Here is a 19,179-nt window from a genome sequence, read left to right as displayed (position 1 = left end):
GTTAAAAATGTAATAAACCTGTACGGTAGCATATATATCTATAATATACCGTATTTTTTGCCGTATAAGACGCACTTTTTCTTCCCCAAAACTGGGGGGGAAAAGTTGGTGTGTCCTATACGACAAATGTGTTATAAAATAATTAAAATAAGATACTCACCCGATCCTGCGTGTGTCTCTTCTCCTCGCTGGCTGCATGCAGCGTGTATCTCCTCTCCTCTCTGGCAGCGCGTGTCTTCTCCTGGCTGCAGTGAAAGAAGCCGGCACAGCCGGCTGCCGTACAGTGGAAAAAAAGCACAGAGTGATCAGAAGGGGAATTTTGAATGGCACATGCGTGATCAGAAGGGAAATACCGGTATGAATGGCACATGAGTGATCAGAAGGGGAATAATCTTTCAATCTTTTTTTTTTCTAGATTTTCCTCCTTTAAAATTGGATGCGTCTTATATTCCGGAGTGTCTTAAACGGCGAAAAATACGGTAATTATAGATCTATTATATGAAGATTTCTTTGTATTGGACTCAATACAGCTATTTTGTATTGAATACAATACAAAATGATTTGAATTTCCCACCGTTCCGCCTGCACGAACTGGCGCCCGCACCAACGTCACGGGAAAGTCCGTAGATCCCAGCTCCTTACTTCGCGCCCGGAGATCGGAGGGAGAAGATGTGTTTCCGGGGCCTGCGGGGGGCGACAATGGAGCAAGGTAAATGGAGTTTTTCTTAGCTTAAAGTGACCCCAGGTGTGACTCGGGATTACCGCTAGGGGGTTAATGCCCATAATCAGTGGTTTTCTGAAAAAGAGAAAATTTTAAAAAAAGGGGCTATAATACATGCACTTTTCTTTAAACATACAGCTATCACAGCTTTCCTTCAAAAAAATTTGAAGGAGAAAGTGAAAACTCTCCAAATGTGTCTACATTTAGTATTGTCTTCATAACATGTGCGTTGTCTCCCTAACACTTGTCCCCAGACGGAGTACAGATATCTAAACAAAAATTCCAGAGGATGTCTCCAATAGTGTAAATCCTTTATTGAACCAAACCAGTAAAGGATAAGGGGCGTACCAAAACCATATGCACTTCCTCTCTGATTAACGTAGTGATGTCACATGCATGCAGGTAGCTCCGCCCAATACATTTCCCCTAAAATTATAAAGTTATAGATTAACTCTTACAGTGCCAGTGTTTCCCAATATGGGGCATTCTTTTCATGTAACCCTTTCAATACCAATAAAAAAAAAAACAGTAAAAATTTAATTAATCATGGACTCTTATATCCACCCACAAAATACCATCAATCATTATTCCTACTGCAGAAAAATAAATATTAGTAATCAGGAATATTTAAATCATTACAAACAAAAGTAAATACATACAAAACACAGAAAATCAGTGATTATCAGTGAAACAAATAAAAATCTACTGTACTTCTATATTTAACGATTTTGAACTTAAAATACTCAATTTAAGGATTCACTGTATTTCTAACTGTAAAACTGCACTGGTAAAATAAGTCCCCTACCAGCTTTCAGTAATTTACAGTAATCAATACCTATAAATTTCAACAAACTGGGATAGACTTTTAAAAATTGGAAGATATGCAATGGGCTATAATTATCAAGCGGGGAATCTGACATTCCCTCAAACATTCCCTTGTGAAGAATCAATTACTACCAATAAAACACATGAACCCGAAAGATTCCCATGATGAAATGAAATGAGGGAATGTCCGATTCCTTGTATTATAACAAGAGCTAAAAGCGTATCTTCCCATTTTTTAGAAGTTTATCAGAGAAATCCCAGTTTGGTGAAGATGATAGGAACTGACGAAATTAATATCGTTGGGTATTAAATATAAAACGGTATAAAAACCGTTGGGGATCTAATTTTACCAGTGCAATTTCACAGTTAGACATGCAGTGGATCTACAAATTTAATACTTTTATGCCCAAAACAATTAAATATGAAAGTAGTAACTGTTTTATCAATAATAGGAGAAACTTATGAGTTTTAGTATATATTTACTTATTTGTACTGATTCAAATATTCTTGATTATTAAAAATCCCAGTAATTATAAACTATCTAATTATTAGTAATCAGATACCACAATGTGGTCCAGCGTACAGAAAGAGAAAAGTCATGTAGAATCAAGATGTCTTGTAAATTCAGGATAGTCCAGGAATAATTTCCAAGAGGTGACCTCAAATTTCCCAGCTGTTCCCAGCTGAGATTCTCTATTATCATAATTGCATTTTACTTACAGTGCACCTTAAAGGGTTGTCTCATATGGTGTCAGCCATATTACAATAATTTTTAACCTTTTTAATAGGCATTTTATTGATCATAACGCTTCCTCAGACCATTGGTTCAGCCAATTGAGAATTTATCATATTACAAAAAAAAAAAAAATTGAAAAATATATTATCCAATAATCCAAAACATGTCTGGGGAAATTTCCTAATCTGATCTGCAGCAATGACACAGACCTCCTCTGTGACTTCTCTGCATCAAAAGATAGTGTGTCAGCAAAGTCTTATATTCGCTCTGCGGCAGGTTGGTGTACTGGGCACACCTGTGGTGTAGTGGGTACTGGGAAACCCAATGCAAACCACCTCTCTCCAATAAGGTTGAATCACTGGGCAGTTCCACCATATATTAAACATGGTAGCTGGGTGTAATTTACACCTTCAACCTTTAGCTGAAGTGGTAGGAAACCACCTACGCACTTTGTCTGGGGTGGCGTACCACCGAGTTAGAATTTTGTATAATATTTTTGGAATTTGGTACTGATAGAGCATTTGTTTTCCAGTAAGCAAGCATTCCCCCATTACATACATTGCAAGTCATACCAAGAGCAGTTTCCAAACTTTTGTATCGGTCAACCTGCCACACACAAGATGGCCGCTTCCATACATAATTAAATGTTTAATTTTTCATAGATGCAAGCTGACACAGCCATCACCACTAAGGGGGACTGACATGCCAGTGCAAGTAAGCGAGAATAGATAGCTAATATTAAGTCTGATGTTAGAGTTTAGACCCACTTTAAGGGCCCTAACACAAAAAAATTAAACACTATATATACTAAGGAGGTGGGCATTAGGAAGTTGGAATAAAGTTAAGAGGAAGGCTAGAAAATACCTATGGCATATACTAATTTTGTCATGTCTTGCTCACCCACTTTTTGATCATCCAGCTAAAAAAACTTTCCGGACACCCTGGACAGGGTGTAATTGCTGATGGTACCTGTCTGCTTGTCTGGCATAAAAAGTTTCCAAGATACTAACCTATATGAACTTCCTTAGCAGTAATCCCAAGTGTGGCTCAGGGTTAATTTTCAGTACTAAAAGCAGTAACCCAAAGCCACGCTCAGGGTGGAGTTGCTAGGGAGTTTAAAAAAGCCCATCTGATAAACGGTGCCCGCGGCGTCCTCCAGTGATGCCCGGCATCTTCTTTCCCTGGAGATGCCGACTGGGCATCTGTGTAACCTGGGGATGCCTGGCCGGCATCTGTGTCCCTGGCGTGGGAACCTTGGGCCGTGCAGCTGGGAGGTGGGACCAGGTAGCAAATTTAAAATACTAGATATTTTTAAATGTACCGCTTTTAAGTTTAAAAATACTTAATATTCATACAGCCAGTGAGGTTAAATGTCAATGAGGAAAGTCAAAGAAAAGTGGAAATTCAATGTCTGCATACTGCTTCTTGGTCATATATTGGATCAGCATGATTACCGATTACCACAATTTTCAAAGAATGGCCAGCAATGGCCTCTGAGGTTATTATAAGGTGGACTCCCTTTCATTGAGATCTTCCTTTTTCTTCTACAGTACATTTTTGCAGTATAACAAGTATTGTTGTAAAATAAAAGCTTGGTACCCTGTAAACAACATTTGCTAAGTATCAAATCTGAGCTGCTGAGATGAATTGATACAATATGTAACTAAAGGTTTTGAAGTCACAGTCATCTAAACATGTGAAGGAGCAGAATAAACTAGAATATCTAAAAGGCTATTTTCATTGTACTGACACGTGCCATTACAGGGAACTATGTCAGGAACTAAAGGTTAAGAGTGTTCAGACAGGTTAGCAAGAAACAAAGTGTGCTTCTGAAACACTCCCAATGAGCAAGAATTTCTGCTGAGTTGCCAGGTGATCACATATAATCTGAGTTCATTGAACTTCATAGGGGACATTTACTTCTTTGTATATTATGGATAATTAAAGTGAACCTGAAGTTGGTTAAAAATGGATTTACAATAGTAATCACACTCATTGCTCAAAGGCAGATGAGGGGGTTTTATACTGTAAGTTTTACCTCAATTATTTTGGCTTTATTTACCTAATATTAAAAACAAAGACTGTGCACACAATATAATAGTAATGTAGTAAAATGGTAAATAAACTTTATATTTAAATTGTTAAAGATTGTCGGTAACAAATATTTATCGACTCAAGCATTTGTTTTATGTATTGATTTTTCCAAGGACCATCATATAGTTTTGGTAACCATACGGTATGTTTCCTTGTGACCAATATGGCAGATCAAAGGCCTTCCCCATGATTGTTGGAACTTTTTGTATTCACAAATGTTTCACAACAAGCTAGAAATCCATTCTGATCAGGATGCATATAGGTGCTATATTTTTGCTGGTAGTGCAACTGCCATACTTCAACAACATCACATACAGTGCTAGACCAGTGGTCCTAAATTCTTTTCAGCCCCACAGTCTTGGAGTTGAATCAGGATTAGAGAAGAGAGCTTTATGCTGGGAAAGAATGGCATAAGCTATATTATCCTCTCTGTTAATTTTCCTATTCTAAACAGGTGTGAGGTAGTTCTTTTGGACTGTTGTTGTTGGCCTATGGCAAAACACAGACATTAGAGACATAGCATACAAGAAGGGGGGGGGGGGGAAGCTACCAAATGTGGAATTGTCTGTAAGATCATGAAAACAAGTTTTTGGTCTAGGTTGAAGAGTAAAAGACAGCCTAAAATAAGCAAATGGACATCCCAGAAATTGGAAAACTGGATATTTCCACGTTACCTTTACTAATGTCATTGTCATTCAATATCACCTCAATTCTAATGACCCTGGATTGCAGAGTTGAGGTAAAGCAGAATGAGACCCTAAACAACGTATCAAGTTTGACACATCCCCCTGAAATAGGCACAGGGAAGCCCCCTATTGGCAAGGTCAGTACTGGCAAGGCTACCACCATTGGACATTCATTTCCCTCTAAGTACACCCGTGTTCTAAAGGAACAGGAAAGTGCACAGCTTTCAGTGTTCTGTCTCTCTTGCTTACTGCAAGTGCATAAAGGATGTAGCTGAGCCTCCTAGAGCAGTGGTCGCCAACCTTTTCAGACCTACGGACCACTAAATGCACGGACTCCAGACCGCACCTGTGGGGGGAGCCATGTATCACTCAAAGGGTAAGACATTTCCCCCAGAGTGACGCCATGATGCCAGAACCTGCCAACTCTCCCATCGCAGGTCTGAGCCCAGAGACACAACCAGCCCACTGCCCTGAGCCTGCGATCCGTACGGGAGACGTGGTCTGCCGTTCTGGCTGGTGGACCCCTCCAGCGGGGTCAGGAGAATGGCCAGAACTGCAAACCACCAAAATTTTCTTGCAGACCAGCGGTTGGTGACCGCTGTCCAAGAGGATCATCATCCTATGAATACAGAAACTTTTTGATCTGTACAAAAATGTTCTTATAATCTGAAAGGCAATTACATAAGAAACAGCTCTGCTTGAAGTCTGAATGCAAGCAAACCTTGAGGACTTTTTCTCACTACTGCATAGTGGAAATGCATGTATTAATGCAATGCTTTGTGACACACAGCTCATGCGTTGGTGTACTGGATTGTCATTAGCGTTACTGCCATTCAACACTACCACTTTCTGCTGGGAAAATCATGGTTGTGCATTGTACTTTAAAAAAATGTAGCATGTCCTCCATTTGTGTGCAATGTGGTGTGTATTTCAATCTATTCACATGAATGTAGCACGCTGCAATGCACACTAAAATACACTGCATTCCTTTAATGTGAAGTAGCCCTAGTCTGCTTTTTTCCAGTATCAAAGAATGTATAGTCCTCTCAATAGTTTATAGTTTCTATAAACATTTCAAAAAAATGTACAAATGATTCAGGAGCATGTTTCCAAGAGGATTAGGAATTCTTGTGTATTAATCCAGAACGTGGCAACTCTCCACCATTTCCTGAATTGGCCAAATTCGGCTCAAACACACAAAGAAGGTGGATTGGTCAGGCAGTAGCATTTTCTTGCTGCACTTGGGAGGTATAAAAATGTGCAGGAATAAGCACATTTGTATACCTCCCAACCTACTTAAATGGCAAAAAGGCACAGAATAATAAAGTAAAAAAACTAAGAAATGTGACCATGCACATCCTTTATTGCAGAAGAGACAAGCAATGTCCTTTCTGCAATACATCAAACATACCTGTCTGATTACAGTCTTTTATTTACACTCACCTGTCCTTGCTCTTTCAGGGGGAGCTTCCATCTTCTTCCTCTCCTCTTCAGTGTGCCGGATCTTTGCCCCCCATCTTGATTTGCCAGGCTAGGATGACATAACTCCTGTGGTGATGTGATTTCAGTACTGGCATCTCTGCACATACACAGACCATTCAACTTAGAAAGGAAAATTATGAACAGGCAGGTAAGTATGTAAAAAAACCTGTTTGTGCACAATTTTGAAATGGAAACCATAGTTCCACTTTAAAGTGGAACTTACCACTGTGGCATGTAAAGTCCCCTAGCCACCCTTTAAATATTGGTAAAAATGTGGTGATAGGTCCATTTAAAGGCAAAGAACAATGTCGCATCCCCTGATCATGCTAATTATATCAAACAAAACAAAGCTAACAAGTTTTCTTTTAAATGTGCACTCCTATACCTCCCTGCTCCATAAAATGCAATTAGGGGGACTTGATTCAGCATTCAATAAAAACCCAGCCTTCCTGACATTAATTACAACAAATTTTGACTATGATTTTAGCACATATGGGATCCCTCACCATTCTTACATTTGCCTAATTCATAGACATATATTAGGAACAGAACATACCTGTTGATATTGCCATATAATGTCCTCTATCTGCAGTGTACCTACTAATCTGATCCCAGTTTAAATAGCAGCCCCTAACACATTGTGTGACAAGTACAAAAACTCGGGGAAATTAAGTTCACTCCTAAAGAGTCCCTGAGAAGAAAAGCTCTTTAGCATCTAGAATAGGAATTTCATTTCAGATGGACAGTGGTATGATAACCATGTTCCATCATGTTTCTGAAGCTAGGTCATCTATTGCAGAGGAAGATCCAGGTTTGTGTTTGGATAATATACTGCTTGGGCACATGGTGGTGCCTTATTAAGTACTGATTTCCTGGTTTATTTTACAATATTATTTGCACAGAACAATAATCTGCTTCAACTGATTTACATGCTGAACTAAAATTCGTAATGCTTAAACTGCAGAACCTTGTGACTTTTCCTAATAAAGCCTGCAACCCCTCCCCCTCTCCAGCTTTATTTTGAAGGCTTGATTTGAAAAGATCAGATACTACTGCTTTAAAATAAGTAACAATTTACATGATGAACTTTAATTAAAATGAGCATCAATAGATCCATTCTTTAGGTATGTCAATACCTCAGTACAAAAGACAACATATTAACCAGCGCTGTACATTAAATAGGGGTTGTAAATGACAAACTAATACAGACAGTGACACAGGAGAGGACCTCGCCCCGGAGAGCTTACAATCTAGGAGGTGGGGAATTTACACACAATAGGAAGTGTATGTAGTGGTGGGAAGTAGTGATGGTTTCAAAATACAGAAGATGGGTAGACAAGTGTGAAAAAATGGGTTTTGTGTGCTCTTTTAAATGAGCAAAAAGTAGGAGCAAGCCGAAAAGGACGAGGAAGACCATTCCAGAGAGTCGGGGCAGCTCTAGAAAAGTCTTGGAGCCATGCGTGTGATGAGGTTATGAGTGAGGAAGTCATTATTAGGTCATTGAAGGAGCGAAGAGAGCGGCTGGGGGAGTATTTTTTTTTTAACAGGTCAGAAAGGTAAGTGGGAAAAAAAATTTTGAGCTTGAATTTGATTCTAAGGTGAAATGGAAGACAGTGTAGAGATCTGCAAAGAGATGCAGCGGAAGAGGAGCGGAGGGAAGGATGGATGAGTCTGGCTGCAGCATTCATAATAGATTGTAGAGGAGAGAGTCGGGTTAGTGGAATACCAGCGAGAAGGATGTTACAGTAGTCCAGACGAGAGATGATAAGACCGTGTACAAGGAGTTTGGTGGTCAGGTAGGGGTGGATTTTGGAGATGTTGCATAGATGAAATTGACAGGACCTGGAAATGTTCTGAATATGGGGGGTAAATGAGAGGGCAGAATCAAAGGTGACACCAAGACAACGTGCCTGAGGGGAGGGCCGAATAACAGTGTTGTTAACAGTTAGATATATGTCAGGGGGAGATTTGGAATTTGTAGGGGGGATAATGATGAGTTCTGTTTTATCCAGGTTGAGTTTCAGGAATCGGCCGGACATCCAATCAGTGAGTCTTTGTAGACAAGGCGTTCAAGGAGTTTGGAGACATATGGGAGAAGGGAGATAGGACGGTAGATAGGGGGTAGGGAGGGGTATAGTGAGGGTTTCTTCAAGATAGGGAGAATTATGGCGTGTTTTAAAACGGAGGGGTATGTACCAGTTGAAAGGGAGAGGTTGAATAGTTTAGTTAGGGTGGAGGAATGGGCACAGAGTAGATCAGAGGGAATTAGGTCAAGCAGACAGGTACTAGATGAAGATGATGAGAGAGGAGACTTTGTGCACAGTAACAGGGCTGAGGGAGGCCAGTGATGATTTACAGGTGGAAGGGGTGGGTATGGGTGGAGTGGCGCGGTGAGCAGAGACATCATGTCTGATTTTGTCTATTTTATCTCTAAAGTATCTGGCAATGTCTTGGGCAGAGAAGGCTGTTGTGGCAGAAGCAGGTGTGGGGTTTAGGAGGGAGTCAACTGTTGAGAAGAGGTTGCGTGGGTTGGAAGCTTGGGAGGAAATGACAGCTGAGAAATAATTTTGCTTGGTGACAGTGAGCTCTGTGTTAAAGCTTTGTAGCTTGGCTTTGTAGTCCATGAAGTCAGCGCTGAGGCCAGATTTCCTCCACTTGCGCTCAGCTGCACGAACAGTCTTTTGTAGCTGTTTAGTGTGAATGTTGTGCCAGTGGTTGCCAGGGCGGGGGTAATGGAAGGTGGCAGGGGCAACTTTATCCAGAGGAAAAAAGAGTGGTTTAACTGGGTGGCAGCTTCGGTCTGGGGAGGTGATTTTGGAGAGGGAGGGCGTTAGGGACACAAGGCAGTTTGAGAATAGGTTGTGGTCAAGGTTACGGATATCTCTCTGGCATTGACCAGGTCTGGGATGTGGCAAAGAGGGGCAAAAGTTCAGTAGGTTGAAGGTGATAAGGTTGTGATCAGAAAGGGGAAAAAATGAGTTGTCAAGGAGGGTGAGGTTGCAGAGTTTTGAAAATACTAGGTCCAAAGTGTGCCTGGCTATGTGCGTTCTGTGCAAAATGAGGAGGTAATGGAGAGCAGTTTGGCTGAGGAAGGATGGTTGGGCTCATCCACCGCAACATTAAAGTCAAAAGACTTCAAAAGAGGTGAAAATGAGGGAGGTGCTAGAAAGAGGAACTTGGATCCACATACTTGGAAGCACCCAGTTCTCCGGAACTGTTAGAGGCTTTGCAGAATTTCTGACACCATCCCTATTCTAGGAAACAAAGCTGCATTACAAAACAGTTCATTAAGGTCTGTTCTAAAAAAAAAACTTTGCATAGGGTTGATGCACAGCAGGGAAGCAAACAATTTTTCGTCTGCTTCTCATACTAATAAACTGTATATAAAATCACCTAAAATAAGGCATCAAGATAAATACCCGGGATTTATTAGTTTGATATATAATTATTGCTTTGCATTGTGGCCACCTGTCTCTTGTGTTGATCAGTATATGCGGCACCATGGTTACCTAACCATCATAAAACTAGTATATCTTCAAGTGATAAATTTAGAAATATATATATATTCTCTTTACCTGCATATTATAAACTGTTATAATATGATAAGCAGCATGATTTAACTGTGTACTTATACAGTTTAATTGGGAAATGTCAGGAGCTTTATAATCCTGCAATACAATGTTCTATAATTTATTTGTTTATGCATTTATAGAGTACAGTGCAGTATATAATTATTTGATTCTATTTCAGTTTATAAAAGGCACAAACTAAATTTATATAATTTAGGTTTATCTATAAAGTGACACATTAACTATATAACTTATTTCTTCTGCAGTATCAGTGCAGAATCATATTATCCGAGAATTAATTGCAACTATTATATGCCTATGGTAACCTTGTATGGGTGATAGAGATAAGAGAACTTGCTTATTGCCTGACCTGTATTATAACCAATAAGTAACGTTGAATGCAAAAATGCATTTATTTTCCAGTATTTTTGCAGTATTTGCAGTATTTTCCATAGAGTTCTTTTAAGAATGACTACATATCTGCCTACACTGCCTACAAGGTTTAAGCATAACTAAATGAATAACATGTAAATTAAATAGGTACATTGGAATATTGTGTATAAAAAACATATAATTACCGCAGTAGTATGCTCCCATTTCGGGGTTGCTTACAACATAGGCCTCACTTTCTTTTCTTCTTTTGCAGTGGTCACAGGTGCTACAGATGGCATAGGGAAGGCATATGCTCGAGAGGTAAGGCTTCAGATAGCAATACACGGGTGGTTATAGATAATTTACTATTTAGGATTATTTAAAGAGGTCTCATTTTCACTTTTAGCCTTAAAATAAGGTTAGTAGTCGTCATCAAGACAGCAAGATAATTGGGAAAATAAGATGGAGAATGTGGCAGGATGGGTCAGCAACACAGTACAGTACATACAGAAATAATACTAAAGAGCAATTTAGTGTAACAGCTAAGGATATTTAGAGAAATTCTAATGTTAGATTCTTAAAGTTCCACATACATTTAAACTTAACATTTGATTCATGCAGGTATACCTAATCTGGTTTAAAGCTGAACTCCAAGAACTATTATCCTAGCTTCCCTGAAGCTGTTGCATGGAAATGTCAGACATGGTGGGGAGTGATGCAAAATAAATTAAAATATAAACGTATATTTTGCATTTCAAATATAATAAAAAGTTAACTGTTTTGATGTGTTTTATAAAATATCATTTAGGCACGTTGTAACATTTTTGAATGATTTTCTAGCTTGCCAGGAGAGGTCTGGACGTTGTGCTCATAAGCCGCACCTTGGAGAAGCTTAAGAAGGTGGCTGAAGAAATAGGTAAAAGTCTGTCTCCTCTGGGGATTAGGAGTGAGATTCTATAATGTGCAGACATCCAAAAATTATACCTTCAGAGCCTGCTACAAACCACTAGCTTGTGCACATCTGTTCCATATTCATGTGCATTGTTTCACCAGCCCTTTAGCAGTAATTGTACCTCCCTTACCTCATGTGTATAAGCAGCTCTCTCCCTTCACTTATCTTTGCAACCTAGAGCATATTTTGGGAAACACTGCACTGCACACTGAGGCCGTGTAGTGTGACACACAACCAAGTAAAAAAAAAAACATCTAATTCAGTTGTATAGAACTCTTGTCAATATAAAAAGCATACACATAAAGCATACCCCATATCATTAGAAATTTCACTCCTGGCTAGGTAGAATTAGTATAGTAAAAATGAACGTGCTCCTGTGCTTCCTCTATCTATTTCAAACACTCCCAATTTGTATCCACAGCTCTTTTTTCAGATCCCTGTCCTCCAGCATTTTTAAATTTATTTGGCAAAATAAGTCACCAAGACTAAGCAGGGTATCATTTATGCGTCCTAGATTGGCAGGTGGTGTTGGGGTACCTAATCTTTTCAAATATTACGTCTTGGCACATTTATCCAGAGTTGTAGACTAGTGCAGACACTGGCAATTCAAACAATGGGTGGAATTGGAACAGACTTTCAGCCCCACACCTATCGAATCTAGTAGTGAAACAGCACCCCACAATAGGTACTACCTTGGAAATATGCATCAGATACCTAAGCAAATGGGGTCTTTCCCCCTTACCACTATTCCCGATTTTGGGTAACCCTGCCTTCCCTCCTGGGACAGAGGATTCTGTTTTCCTCTGATTAATCTCGACTAATATTTGCTGGGCTCAGCATTTCCTCCAGCCAGGTAAATAGATAAGTAGGGAGCATCCTAGTTTTCAGTCTTTAGGTTTGGACTCCCATTTCTTACGTTCCTTGCAGACAGGTGATAATTTTCAGAGAACACACACACCTTTTGAGAAGTTATGTGAGGGGGGTGGGTGGGGTGAGAAACATTCTCTCCCTGATATACAATTCTCTTCAGGATACCTTATTGAGCTCTTCTCCCTCATTCTTAACAACATGGGAGGTTAAATTCACATTGGCCCAGAAAGAGAAGATTCTATACTGGATTCATAAAGCCTCTATTAGTAGCAGATATCAGGAATTCTGCTATACATTATTATCCAGATGGTATCTTACGCCAGCTAAGCTTCATCAGTTTTTTCCGGATAAGTAAGTGTTGGGAGATGCTTAATGGCAATTATTAAGGGGCATTTGGGAATTCCCCTTATTACGTAATTTTTGGGACAAGGTACGAACAATAATTCAACAGATGACTGATGCACACATTCCAAATGAACCAGCTCTTCCAGGTGTTCTGGATGAAGGATGGCTTTGAGCTTGGGTAAGGTTTGGTTGTGCAAGAAGAAAAACACGGAAAGCAAAAAGTTTAACGTCCAGGTTAAGTCTTATTCAGATTTTTATGTCTCACAAAGTCAGCAGGTTTCAGGGGTCCATGAGTCCCCTTTCATCATGGCTTGGTAATATTAAAAAGTGTGTACTTTACTGATAAAACTGAAATGATGCTGAGGGATAATTTGTCAGATGATCACTTCAGATGCTAGATAGGCCTTGCCCAGTGTTAAGTTGTTGATGATTACAAGTAAGCTGTTATATTATTATTATAACACAGTATTTATATAGCACCATCATATTAGGCAGCGCTGTACAAAGTCCATAGTTATGTCACTAGCTGTCCCTCAAAGAAGCTCACAATCTAATGTTCCCACCATAGTCATATGTATTTTTAATATAGTAGACTAAGGTCAACTTATATTCACATTTCTGATGTAGAAGATAAGATGTAGGGCATTTCTTATTTGTTAAAGAGAATAGAGAATGCTTTATCTAAAGCCTAAACTTGTTTTTATTTTTACTTAGGGTTTTTCCCCTCACATTTTGTTCCAAAGACATAAAGTGAAATGAGAGATAATCTTGCTTTTCACATTGCTAACAGACTAACCTTAAGGAAACCCTGCCTGAACATGCTTTTCAACAAAAAATCTTATCATAAGATTATATGTGCATTTAACATATTTTAGGTATGTTGCCTGTAAAACCTCCTTTGGAGATATGTTTCTATTGATTATGCAAATTTATTAAATGATAATTTGCTTTTTTTCTATATGTAAAAAAGAACAAGAATTTGGACGCAAGACTAAAGTAATCCAAGTGGACTTTACAAATGGATCAGAAATCTACCAGAGGATTAAAGAAGAATTGAATGGGCTGGAGATTGGAATTCTGGGTAATTTACACATTTTTGGCTTGATATGCATAGGAAGTGTCAGATACTTCCTAATGCCACAAATAGGAGATACTAGGGTTTTTTGTAAAGCAAAACTATATTAGTTTTAAAAAATGTCCTTTAGCCATAGGAATGTGGGATGGTAAAATTCCAGCACTTTATTTTCAACCTTGTTGTATATGCTGTAGTACTGTCTCCGTGGAACAATTGCAGGTATATATACACCCTGTGCATTAGCTCCTGTCTGCATTGTTTATTGTTTGGTAAGTTTCTTATTAAAATCTTTGTATTTTTTTAGTTAATAATGTAGGTATGAAAATATCAGAAGACCCAACCAGATATCTGGATGCCCCCAATATAGATCAGGTATGTTCTTTCCTATTATAGATGCATTACATAAAATATTATTCTTATATGTGTACCAAGTAGAAAAGGGCTGTTCCTGGGTGACATGTCTGTTATTACGTACATATCTGAAGGAACAGATTGATTTATGTGTAAATTATGATAAAGGCATGGTAATAAACTTTAATCCTGTGTTTTATTAGATGTTGGACAAAACAATCAACTGTAATATCCTGTCCGTCCTATGGGTGAGTATAAAGCAATATCATTTGCAGTAAAAGACAGACATTTACAATATCAAAGATTGAGGATCAGGACACCTTACAAAAATGAAAACTCCGAATCTGCTCTGTGTGATTAGTAGCATTATTCCTAATTAGCATGAGCTAATGATTGGAGCTCCAACCCTAATTACATTTGTTGTGACTGGAAGTTTGATTTTGCAGAGAAGCACAATGCTGAAAAAGATCAGTATAGTGACTGGTACACCTACAACCTAACCTAACCACCTAATATTCTTTACTGACACTCATCCTATGTACTTTTCATGTTTTAGTAGATATTAATAAAAAAAATCAAAATTTCTTTGAAATCAAAAATGTATATTTATCTATGTTTTTCAGATGACTCGGACAATTCTGCCTCAAATGTTGCAGAGGTAATTATGGAGTTGTAAATCTGGGTAACAATTCTGATGGCTGCATTCATAATCTATGATATTGTCTTTCAGAAAGAAAGGCCTCATTATAAATCTTTCTTCTGAAGTTGGAAATCGTCCATATCCGATGTCACTTGTCTATAGTGCCTCAAAAGTAAGTCTTTTCAGTCACATTTTAAACAAATATAAATTTAAAACAATACTGAACTTTCCTTTTAAGTCAACTAAACATATTTCTGGTGCATTAAGAGGTCTGAAAAACGTTACAATTGGTCTTATTTAGAAATCAGTAAAAGTAGAAAAACCTGTCCCTGGCAGCATATATTGCAAAGATTTGTGGAAGCAGGAGTCTTCAGAAGTCTATCATGCCCCTATGCTAGAACCCTGCTGGAGGAAGATTTGCTGAACTGAGTGCTCTAATTTTGACTCTGCAAGGGGCATTTTACACTTCTGTAGACAGATCACCGCTTCCAGAGAAAGGGTCCATTTCTGCAGCCTGTCTTGTCTTTTTATGTATTTCTTATTCAATACACCTTTATGCAGCCCTTACTAAGGATATTCAGCCTATGCTGCATGTGGCCATGTTTTCTCCTTCTATCCCATGAGAACAATTGTCCCATACCAAGTAATGTTAGATGATTGTTAGAGCGTCTTGTCTTCTTGTAGGGATGATCTTGGTTTGGTTAACAGATAATAGACTGGTTCTTTTATTAGGTAGTCATTGGTATGTCATTTAAGTATATTCAATATATATGTTATATGTATCAAAACTCTATCTGAATAATATCATGTTAGGTGTAGTATTTTGATTTTGCTTTTGATAAATAATGCAAATGGTGAATCCTTTGTTCTTTAGGTCTTTGTGGATTTCTTTTCTCGGGGTCTACATGTGGAATACAAGTCTAAGGGTATAACAGTGCAGGTAAAAAGCTCTCTTCATTTGAGAATTATGCTAAACTTATTTTTTCTGTTTTACTGCTTAAAGTGTCTATATTAGTTCATATTTAGGTGTTATTCATTTCAGCTGTTAGTTTTCCAAATAAGTTAGCAAATTACTGAATATAACAAATAATATTTCTGAACTGTAGAAATGAATGAAAATAAGTGTTTTAAAACACAATTAATCTCTTACATTTTTATGCAATCTTTTTATAACACCCTGGTAAGGCATGTGAAGAAAACAGTTCAGTAAGTAGAGTTAATAAAAGTTTTAATGCCCAGACAGAATAGAAACCAGTTTATTTAGTGTTCTGTGATATTTGATCCAGAATTTCCAGGCATGAACTGTAATACGCTTTTAGGGTAAGTGTGCAGAGTCTCTTCTTAGGAGGTGGTCAGAGCCTGTCTGTATCAGCATGTGCTCAGTGTAGCCAGCCAGCCTAACCCCCTGCTGTGAATGATTTGGTTCACTGAACCCTACAAGCAGCAGTCATGCTGTGTACAACTATGCTAGTAGGTTTTGCTGAATGCTATGCAGAGCATTTCAGTATGACCATCCACCCTTGTCCTTGCCTTATGTAATCAAATGTATCCATTATCCATTTTCACAGAGTACATTACTTTTATGAATGGGTTTTAAGCTTTTGCATAATGTCTGCTAAGTGCATTTCTTCTTGAAGCAGACTTGCTTTGTTTTTCCCTAACTGTTACATTCCTGTCACAGAGTGTAATGCCATTGTTGGTCTCAACGGACATGACTTATAAAATGAACACAAACATATTTGTGAAATCACCTGAAGAGTTTGCTCGTGAGGCACTCAACACTGTTGGATACACTAACAGGACCAGCGGATGTCTCTCACACTCCCTCCAGGTAATCACAACTGTAGTCCTTATGGTTGGGTTATACAAATAGGAGCAATGCAGGGTGGGGTCTGAAACAGCCAGGATTCCAGCTGTGATTTTTCTAGTTAGTTAGCAAATGAAAACAATTGATTGGTTCAGTGGGCACCTCATTTTTCATAAGAAAAAATACTCTAATAATATTTATTATTTGTAATGTTTATTCATGAATGGTAAATAAAGAATATACAGTATTGGTCAGTAAAAATAATAAACTTTATCTTATTTTGAAAGAATTATCTCGCACACACTGCATATGCACAGCGGCCTCAGTTGGCAATGACCATATCTAAAACCGAGAACAAAAAATTCTTAGTAAAAATCTTAGTGCATTGTGTAATCCAACAGAGGGACACTAAGAAGGTGCATGGGAGTGTCATTCAGAATAAATAGCTTCCTATTACTGTGATGTACTGTGTGGGAGGTAAAGAGCATAAGGGTGTCTTTGCATCACCACAGCACATAGGTGTATCAGAGAATAATCAGATGTTATCCTGCTTTTTCATTTCACAGCATTAATTACAATTGATTCTGATTAGTATATTTTAAAATTACATTTGGTGATTTTTATACAGCAAAAACCCACTTCACAGCTGCCACAAATAATCAGATATTATATACTTTGAAATGAGAACATACAGCTTGTGAGAAGTAGTATAAGTATTGAGCCCTGTAAAAAAATCATGCTTCTGTTAACTTGCATAAGCATTTTATCATCTTGTAATTATTTATCAAATGAATAGCCACAACTGCAATATCTAGTCCATCTAGGATGTTTAGCAAGCAGGTCTGAGCCTGCAATGGGAGAGTTGGCGAGTTCTGGTATCATGACGTCACTCTGGTGGAAGTTTCTTCCCCTCCCCGCACATGCGCAATCTGAATACCATGGAGTTAGTGGTCTGTGAGGTCCGAAAGGTTGGTGACCACTAATCTAGTCATCAAAGCTGTGCCACGTTTCTCAGTAACACATATATATGGTATATCTATTTTATATTGTATAGGAAAGCTATGCTGGAGCTGCAGTACTATTTATACTATATAGTAGTATAACTGGGAACTCCACCTCCTCTTTCTATTGTTAGAGTTATGCTCTTGACCTCTTTCCAGACAGCATTTTTCATGCAATGCTGTTGATGGAATCAGTTGGAAAACATTTTGAAGATGTGAGGGAAGACTACGCCCAAAAAAAGAAAGCCAAATGAGAGTACCATTGATATTTCTTCTTTATTGCCTTTCCTGACTTTAAATGTTTTACAAACTAACCCTAATGTTTGAATATTGAATCTAATATTGCTATTAACACTCTGTCCTAATGCAAAGCCCTAACCATGGTCATTTGTATGTTTTATAATTGTAGTTGTTGATTTTTATAAATTTAGAAGGGTGAACTTTTTTAATCAGTGGAATTTTAGGAACTGGTAATCACATGATCTTTTGGCAATTGATAAAATGTCACATGATGCACAGCTGCCAAAGATAATCCGTTGTCATAGGGAAACACATGGAAATGAGATCATGCAACTTGTGATCTCCCCAACCTTTTAATCTTCTTGTAGGGTTTTTACCTAATATATCGATGCAATTATAAGTTGTGTTGCATGTTTTACATAAGGGTGTATATATTGTCTATTCTAAAAAGCTGGCCATACACTATGCAATAATTTCAGTTTGATTTTTTTGGACAGGATGTCAATCAAAAATACTCCTTTTCTTTTTTGTTTGTTTTTGTTGACTGGTTACCCATGATATTTTAATTTAAAACCTTATTTTGTGTCTCAATTAGTATTTTACCTAATTATAAGGGAAACATATTCCAAATAATGATTCAGCCAGTGGATGGTACATAGAATAATTTGCAGTATCTCAAGTATTTTTATTCAATCATAAATATCAATCAAAATACCATGAAGATAAAAGCACATAGTGTGTACTTAGCATAAGATAGTAAATGGCCATGCTGGAGCTGTGCTACTAAACAATTTGGCACTCAGTGTTGTCTTTCTTTTGTTACAGAGTTATGGTCTGGACCTCATTCCAGATAGCATTTTCAATCCATTGCTGACTAAGGACACACTTGGAAATGTTTACAACAATGTGAAAAAAGACTACCTCAAAAACAAGAAAGAGAAATGAGCGTAATATTGATTATATTTGCTTCTATTTTACTATTACTGCCTTTTTATGTTTTGCAAAGAGACCAAATGTAATACATACAAGAGATTTGTTTTATATAGATAATCTATAATAATATCTACAATATTAAAAAAGGAACTTGTGTAGATGCATTTTGCAGTATTGTGGGTACAGTCACCTTTCATTGTTTAATAAATAAATTATAGATAACAATTTAGTCATCAGGCATTGAAAAATGTAATAAAGAGTTATTGTTGTCTGTTGAGTCGTCTGCTTCTAGCCTATCCCTGTTATATAGCAGAGCGTGGCTGATTGAACCAGGTGCATTTTAGGTGGTTCTATATATATCCATTCTAACATTATCGCCCTGCGTGATGCTAGCAGAGGTGCCATTACTTTTATGTAACTATTATGGTAAACAAGGTTTATTTATATTCTTAGTAAAATAGTAATGCTATTGGTATAACA

At 37.9% G+C, this 19,179-nt stretch overlaps 1 protein-coding gene across 1 annotated transcript; it reads left to right on the top strand.

Annotated features, from left to right (window-relative positions):
• The first annotated feature begins 414 nt into the window (after positions 1-414).
• Positions 415-18,972, top strand: LOC140324271 (very-long-chain 3-oxoacyl-CoA reductase-like). The gene is made up of 11 exons (XM_072402011.1): positions 415-479; positions 10,760-10,806; positions 11,326-11,401; positions 13,623-13,733; positions 14,032-14,099; positions 14,282-14,326; positions 14,702-14,736; positions 14,809-14,890; positions 15,593-15,658; positions 16,400-16,549; positions 18,592-18,972. The coding sequence occupies exons 1-11, from the start codon at positions 437-439 to the stop codon at positions 18,709-18,711; spliced, it is 843 nt and encodes a 280-aa protein (XP_072258112.1). The 5' UTR covers positions 415-436; the 3' UTR covers positions 18,712-18,972.
• Positions 18,973-19,179: the final 207 nt, after the last annotated feature.

This window comes from Pyxicephalus adspersus, chromosome 2 (assembly GCF_032062135.1).
Source record: "Pyxicephalus adspersus chromosome 2, UCB_Pads_2.0, whole genome shotgun sequence".
Lineage (NCBI taxonomy): Eukaryota > Metazoa > Chordata > Amphibia > Anura > Pyxicephalidae > Pyxicephalus > Pyxicephalus adspersus.
Note: the sequence above shows the minus strand (reverse complement) of the source record. Positions and strands in the feature narration are given on the sequence as shown.

Coding starts and splice junctions, on each gene's coding strand:
- LOC140324271 (XM_072402011.1), top strand. CDS start 437: ATGCGTCTTATATTCCGGAGTGTCTTAAACGGCGAAAAATACG. Junction 10,807..11,325: donor GGAAGGCATATGCTCGAGAG/GTAAGGCTTCAG, acceptor ATGATTTTCTAG/CTTGCCAGGAGAGGTCTGGA. Junction 14,891..15,592: donor TTGTCTATAGTGCCTCAAAA/GTAAGTCTTTTC, acceptor TTTGTTCTTTAG/GTCTTTGTGGATTTCTTTTC.